General features: G+C 36.0%; 1 protein-coding gene across 1 annotated transcript; it reads left to right on the forward strand.

Annotated features, from left to right (window-relative positions):
- The first annotated feature begins 1,110 nt into the window (after positions 1-1,110).
- On the forward strand, positions 1,111-2,919 carry LOC6647724 (calcyphosin-like protein). The gene is made up of 6 exons (XM_002070698.4): positions 1,111-1,270; positions 1,920-2,068; positions 2,147-2,266; positions 2,343-2,400; positions 2,458-2,670; positions 2,733-2,919. Exons 1-6 carry the CDS (start codon positions 1,265-1,267, stop codon positions 2,832-2,834), a joined length of 648 nt encoding a protein of 215 aa, XP_002070734.2. The 5' UTR covers positions 1,111-1,264; the 3' UTR covers positions 2,835-2,919.
- The last annotated feature ends 5,107 nt before the right edge of the window (positions 2,920-8,026 follow it).

The following is an 8,026-nucleotide window of genomic DNA, read 5'->3' on the forward strand; positions in this document are numbered from 1 at the left end:
CGGACAGGTTGGCGTGTATGAAAACAAAATATGTAACATTTTTAAGTGAAATAGAAAATCAATACTAACAACAAGAGGCATCATGGGTATTATTAGAGTAACTTCGATTTTCAAAGACGTAGCTCGTTTGCCTTGGTAATGAAATGACACGTGGAAAAGCAACCAACACCATGTCTATATACAAATGTACATAGAAATATTCCTTAGTAGATCTTGGTATATGGTAATCGATAGGTAAGTCAAGTCGATATATGTACATATTTAATGGAAAGTTCACAGGGGAATGACAATTATAAAACTACAATATGACTTGGCTTTTCTATTTGGCTTTTCATTCTTTTCTTACATCAGCGCTTGCTGACATGTGTCTTTTCATATTTCACCACCGTGTTATAAAGTAAAGCGTAATTTCCGAACTTAATTAATAAATAATTAAAAGCTTGAACTTTTTGTTAGAAAGAAAACTTTAGAGGTGGTTGGTTTTACAGTTTAAAGAGATGTATTCGTTTCAGCTTTAACTCTAATGTCTCTTTGTTAAATGTTTTTGATTCGTGTCCAAGGTTTCAAAGTGCATTTAAAATCACATACTTTTAGGTGCTTTCATTTTTATCAGTCTCAATTTATCTGGGCCCCTGTGATGGTAACTTGTTTTTTTTTTTGTTATATATATTGGCTATTGCTCGTGTTTGTCGTGGGTAAACATTTGTCAGAGGGCAGGCACGAAATTGCCGGTGCCGGTGATGTGCTGGTTCGCAATTTTCTACACTTTAATTGAAATAGAATGTCTTTCCCACCCCCCACGTGGGGCCGAAATGAGTCATGAGTGGAGCAACCCACTGTCTGTTCCATATGACTATAAATGTTTTCTCTAGTAACTAGTTTTGCGCTGGTTGCTCTTGTTGCCGCCGCCGCTGCCACCGCCGCCTCATCAGCCGCTGATTGTGGGTTGCCCATATTTCATTTCCATTCATTCCAAGCTGCCCTCTCTTTCTCACTTGCTCTCTGTATGTCTCTCTACGTATATATCTTTGTATCTTTGACTCATACCCTCTCGGCTCGTACACTTGAATGTTTATTCATTGCCGCTGTTTTATTTTTTTCGCTTTCAGTTTGCATTTCAAAGCCGCTAAAGTAACAAGTATCTTGCAGTTATCCATTCAGTGGAACGAGTTAAATAAAAAATCTACCGAAAAAAAAACAAAATTTCGTTGTATATAAAATAGTGAAAAGCGCCATAGAAAATAACAACTTTTGACTCACTGCAATGGAAGTAAGTTCGCTTCTTTTGGCAAGTTCACTCTTTTTATTTTTTTTTTTGTTGGTGGGTTTCATTTGTGTGGTTAAATTTTTTGCCCGGCGACCTTCACCTTGGGCTTCAATTAGATAAATTGCAAAACAGCTTTTACCCAAATGAAAACCTTTCCTTTTATATTCTTAGACAACTTTACCTAATTGAAATCATGCGCTTAAAGTTGCCAAAAAAAAAAGAAAGGAAAGAAAGAATTCTTCATGTGGAAGATCAACTGATTCAGATGAAATGATTCATGATGGTTTAAAATACATTCAAATCGTTACGGTTAGGAAATCTTGATGATAATTATATTGTCTTTTTTTGGGTCTTTATACTTTAGTCATATGTTTAATTATGTGGAATCGCCATAAAGTAGATTTTTAATTAACAATTAAGTCGGAAAAAACCATTTGCGGCGATCAAATCAAGGCCTTTATTTAGATTTCAGGGAAACTGTCGGGTAGTAACCTTATATGGGTCTTTTTCTTACTCAGTTTCCCATTACACTAACAATTATTATAATGCATTTGATTTGCTTGTATCGAACTTCATACATAGAATTGAAATGTTTACCACAACTCGAACATTATGTATTTTCTTTCATGTATGTTTTCTTTGGTTTGTATAGTCTCCCAATGGCGACCTCTATACCCTTGAAGCCAATTTAATGAACAAATCGCTACGTGAACTAACAGATGGCGCCGACAAGGACCCCATTACCAAGTTACGCTTACTTTGCTTCAGCCGTGGAGCAACAGGCATTCTCGGATTGGGCAGGTATGAAACGAGCCATCCAACAATGACACATTTCAGGGAAACAGGAGACAATCATTTAATTTTCAATAATTTATTTAGGGCATTTCGGGCAATGGACGATGATGGCAGCAAAGCACTAAATGAGGAGGAATTTATTAGCGGTATTCACGACACGGGTCTCGATGTTACCGACGACGAAATCAAAGAAATGTTTAACAAGTAAATTAAATGAGTGCCATTAATTAATTAATGATACAATGACTAACTATTGAATTTGCTATTACAATATACACAGATTCGATGAGGATGGCAGTGGTTCAATTAACATGACTGAATTTTTGCTCAAGCTGCGTGTAAGTTTATATATTAAACTGAATGATCTTTAAATAATATTGAGTTTGTTATTTCAGCCACCAATGCCAGCGAGCCGCTTGTCGATCATAGATTTGGCATTTGATAAAATGGATAAGGATGGTGATGGCATTATCACCATTGAGGACTTGAAGAATGTCTATTCGGTTAAGGAGCATCCCAAATATCAAAGTGGCGAAATGAGTGAGGATGAAATTCTTACAGAGTTTTTGCACAACTTTGAGGGTGGACGTGGAAATCTAGATGGAAAGGTAAGCAAAACATTTAATGCTTCATAGAAATATTAATTATTAGCTTTCGCCTTTATTTAAAGATCACTCGCGAGGAATTTGTCAACTACTATGCGACTATAAGTGCTTCAATTGATAATGATTTATATTTCGATCTGATGATGCGTCGTGCCTATGCCATGTAAAAATCTCTGAAGAAATCTCAAACACTTTTGCTATCTTTTTTAAAAGCAGCTGCTTAAAATCTATTAAAATATTTATAAATTTATTGCAATGAAAATACATATGTATATGTACATATGTTTAAATGATTATTGGTTGAAAAAGTTTTTTATAAGATTCTTAGCGTATTGTTAACTTTAACTTGTTAAATATGCAAAATAACTGGTAACAAGTTTTCTTCAAACATTTGCTCCTAGTTTACATGCATTTAAGTGAGAGAGCAAGCGGCCAAGGCGGCGGCAATCATGGCAAACAAAAAGGACAGAGAGACAGAGACAGATCTACCCAGCCCATACCGAAATTTTGCCTGCCAGTCTAGGCAAATTGTTTGGAATTGTCAGTGCAACATCGCCTGACTGTCTATGTTTGTGTGTGTGAATGTGTGTGTGTGTGTATATATATTTTGGCATTTATCACACAGCCAGAGTCGGAGATGTGGATGCTGAGCGGCGGCAGCCTAAATGTATGCTTTAAATTATGCAGACACCAGCTGAGATTGTCGCCACATGCACGTGTATGTTTGTGTAAGTAAATATATATGTGTGCGTGTATGTGTGTATATGCATGGGCGTAGCAAAGGTGTAGTAACCACTATCCTGAGGCAAAATGATAATATATTGCACAGTTTCAACTCGATAAGTGATTTGGTTGCAGTTCTATGCAACGACCAACTATGAATAGTTTTTGGTTAGAAGAAACTAAGCGCATAGTAAAGATCATTTGTGTACATATAAGTCAAATCTTCTGTGATTACATCGATCTTACTGTTAGTAAAACCCTTTATATGCCTACGTCTATGTAGATGTGTGTGTGTGGATTGTGTTTGTATATGTGTGAGTCTGACTGCAGTAGTGTTTGTTTGTGCGTGGCAAGGCACTGTGCACTGATTGCAGGCAACTCATACAAAATTTTAATTGCCAATGTTGAAATTACGCAGTCGGTAGAAGAGAAACTTGCTCCTGATGGGTAGGCATTGACTGGCTGGGTCTGGGATCCTTTGGACTGCTTCTCGGATAGTCGAGACAGACTTGGCTAACAAACCAACTGCAATTGCAATCGTGTCTCTGCCATCGTCTGCTCTGTAAATCACACACTCACAACTTTATCGTATCATTTCAATAAATTTTATTTACAGCCTGGCAACTGCCTGACAACTGCTATGGCTTTTTCTTTTTCTTCAATTTCTTTTGTGAATTTTTGCAACTGTAAATTTTGTAGTTGCTGAAAGTTGGACCAAATGTTCTGCTAATCAAAAATTTTCAATTGCCATTTGTTTGGGCTTTCTGTCAACTTTTTCATACATACATACACACACATACACATACACATATTTACATACATACAAACAAACAACCTTGCAAGGAGAAGACATTTTCAATTAATTGGCTTAGTTGTTGGCTTTGCCTAAAAATTTGAGAATTTTACCAACCCATTCCATAAACCTTATTCTATTCTATTCTTTATTCTACAATATTTCTCTTATATGTAACTTAATATCAATGACGATTGCTGTTCTTTAATGAAAATTCCAAATGTATAAGCTAAAGGATGCTTAGAGAATTGTCGAAATAACAATGTTCATTTTACGGCACAGCAATTATGTATGAATGAACCATTGTTTAAAGCTCTTAAATTTTATAAGATTAAAAATACTAATTGATTTATTTGCGTCAAACAAAAAATTGGGAAATATTGATGTATTGAGCTACTTAACCTAAAGGATATATTAATTATAGCCACTTCTGATAACTGTCAAAAAATATATCAATAAAACGTTAGAAACAAAAAATGTAGAGAATGACATTGTAATGGCCCTTAAAAAATCTAGTTGATATAGCAATGCAATAAAATATAACTCTGTATCTTGTTACCCAATAAATTAAGACTTTTCAAGATATTTTATTAAGTTTAAAAACATTTATTAAAACCAGTGGCTCAGGCATATAGAATTCCATAGGTTTATATTCCATATAGATAGATATTGTTTTTTACCCGCTCAGTCAATACAAGTCATAACTGCTCTCAGATTCCTTTCTTAAAGGTGCGAAATAAAGTTTAAGACTCAAATGTTTAATATTACAGAATAAGATTACAAGAAACTTAGAGATAGTTTGGGTGTCTTGCTCTATAAAGTTTCTAATGATTTGCAATTACAAAATAAATCTATTGAAATCATTAAATAAGTGATTATATTTGGCTATGATAAAATATTATCTGGCTTTTTAAGGTTGTATTTATACAAATTAGGAATTTTTCATTTGCATTTTAGCAATTAAATAAATTACAAAATTTTTCGGAATTTATTTTGGGTTTGGTCCTTGCAACCTATTTAATTGGCATACATATGTAAATGTACTTGCTGTGGCCAGCCAGTGGCAAATGGCTTTCATTATGGGCAACATTAACACACACATTAGCTGCCAATTAGTTGTGCATTAAAAAATATCACATCGATGGCAAATTAATTGGTCCAAATAGGACCAGGCAAAGTGCTTTTTGGGTCAGTTGTCAACTGAGTTAGTTGATTCGCTTTAGCTGCTTTGAAACGGCAAGACAACAGTAAATATATATAGGTTTATGTATATAAAATATATATATGTGTATGTACATACATACAACTGCAGACAAGCAGATAGCAGCAAGAACTAATGCATTATTTAAATCTAGTTAACACTTGGCCATTTGCTGCTGATTGAAAAAGGCAAAAGCAAAGGGACCAAAGCAGAAGCGAAAAGGCAAAATGGAAACTGGACAAATGGACAAATGAAAGACCGATACATAAAAATAATAATAACAAAAAGGCAGCCGCAGGCGAACAGGCCTCGGGACATCATTGAGAAGGAGTATTGAATAAAAGTCATTGCATGCCGAATGAAGAAAAAATGGCAAAAGCAAAGGAAACCATAGTAAGTGGAGGCGTAGCCAGTGCCGTAGCCGGAATGGGCTTGACAGAGCACATTTCGGATGGGGTAGATGGGTAGGTGGGTAGATGGGTAGGCATGGCAAGTGATGAAACTGCAAAATATTTCAGTCACGTTTTAAATGTAAAATCTCAATCACGTGATCGAAATGCGCGCATTCAGTGCAGAACCACATCCAAAAGGAGAACCATAACTGAGGCCAGACAAGGACAAAAAGAGTTCGAGAGTCTGTATGGATCTTGGGCACTTGGCCAAACTGTAAATCGAAATGAAACCGAAAAGAAAAAACCAGCGAAAAAAAAAAAAACAGAAATGCGGCAAAAGCCCTTAACAGGTACTTGTTGGGTTCGATGATTTAATGTCGCCAGTGGGCGCAATGAGACTTCATCTATCTAAGGATGATGATGATGATGATGCTCAGGTGGATGATGGTGATGACGATGATGCTCAGGTGGATGATGATGATGCTGCTGGTTGCGCTGTTGCATCATTTGTGGCCGCTCAAATTGCATAAAATATGCAAAATGCTTAACAAACTGCGCGCATCGTTGATTGAAATATTGAAATCAAGTGCCATTTGCAGTGCCACCACCTCTATACACACACACACACATACAGACTCACACAGAGATCTACATGTACATATTCACCTGCGGACTGTTAACAATGCGCTACAATTTCCGTTTCCTTTACATGCAGTTCGTATGATTTTCACACCGTTCTTCTGATTGATTGAAATGTTCGCCATGTTCGTTACTGTATCTCCCTACCTCCTCTCCATTCACTACTCTGTATTGCTTTAAATTTATTGTCCGAATAGGTTGACGTACATACATATATACATACATGAATAGTAGTTCTTGTTTTAATTGCATGCCATTAATGCTGTGAGAGCTCTTATGTATGAATGCTCGCCATTCAGCACTAAAAAATATAATTTATAAAGAATCTGAGGTTACTTGTTTAACATGGTTGTTTAATTAAGGTAAATACCCAAGTTTTTATTATTAATTTTTTCAATTTCCCAAAATTGCCATTTATGTATGCCTATACAACTATAGAAATATCAAATACCAAATGCAAAATGTTAATTTTCCCAGTTCACCAGAGAGCTTTTCGGGTTTTTTTGTGATATCATTCATATGCATTTATATATGGGTTGAATGTTACATTTTAAAATGCATATTATTCGCTATTAAATACATCAGGTGTGTGTATGTGTGTGTGTCCCAGTGTGGTTTTTCTATAACATAAAATACACATATACAACTTACACGTACATTCAATATATGACAGCAAAAAACAATTTCACACACTTTCTGGGGCCAAACGCAGTGGACCAACTCTTGTAGTTATGTTTTTGTTGTATCAGTTTCCAATATTGCTGTGCAGACAAAAAAAAAAGAAAAACAGCGGGTAGAGAAGAGTCAAAACGATACGAGAAAAAAGCGAAAAACTACAGCTAGCCAGCCAGTCAGTCAGACAGATAGACAGACGGACTCAAGTGACCCCATTGGCAGTTGCAATGTTCGTTTTGTAATTAGCGCTGCTGCTGGCATTTGGGGAGTTTCTGACCTCAATTACTTTGTCACCATTTCAATTTGCAATTTCAGCCATTAACTAGTTACACTCAATGCAATTAAACTTGCACTTTTCCATTTTGCAGCATTGCGATGAGCAGGACAAGGTGGACGAATTGCAAGAAATACGCGAAACTTGCTAGCCCTATGATCATGATAATGATGATGATGATGATGCCACCGCAAAGAATTCTCCACGATGCAATTGTATGTTGTTGTTGTTGTTGTTGTTGACTCATTCACTCTGTGAGTGAAAGTGCCCAGTAATCGACACAGACATAACCACGCCCACACTTGCATTGCACTACCCTTTTACCCATAGCAATGTATATATACGCCCAGCTGCATGTGCGTTCCATTGGAATAATTTGAAATTGGAAAAATGATTTTTTCGCCTTCATCTTTTCATTGAGTTAATTGCAAATTGGATGAAATTGTAATTTTACACTTCATTTCATTCAATTCATGGCTGATTGACAATTTAGTTTTTCATTAAGGTATATGGCAAGCAGAACGGAAAAATCTGCCAATATATGGGAGAGGAGGGCTCTCCCAAAAGAAACGGTGACCAAAATTGAAAGATGCCAGCCAGTCAGTGTGTCAATATGGCATCTATAATGTATGTGTGTGTGTGTGTGTTTGTAGTAGATGCAA

This window comes from Drosophila willistoni, chromosome 3R, assembly GCF_018902025.1.
Source record: "Drosophila willistoni isolate 14030-0811.24 chromosome 3R, UCI_dwil_1.1, whole genome shotgun sequence".
Taxonomy (NCBI): domain Eukaryota; kingdom Metazoa; phylum Arthropoda; class Insecta; order Diptera; family Drosophilidae; genus Drosophila; species Drosophila willistoni.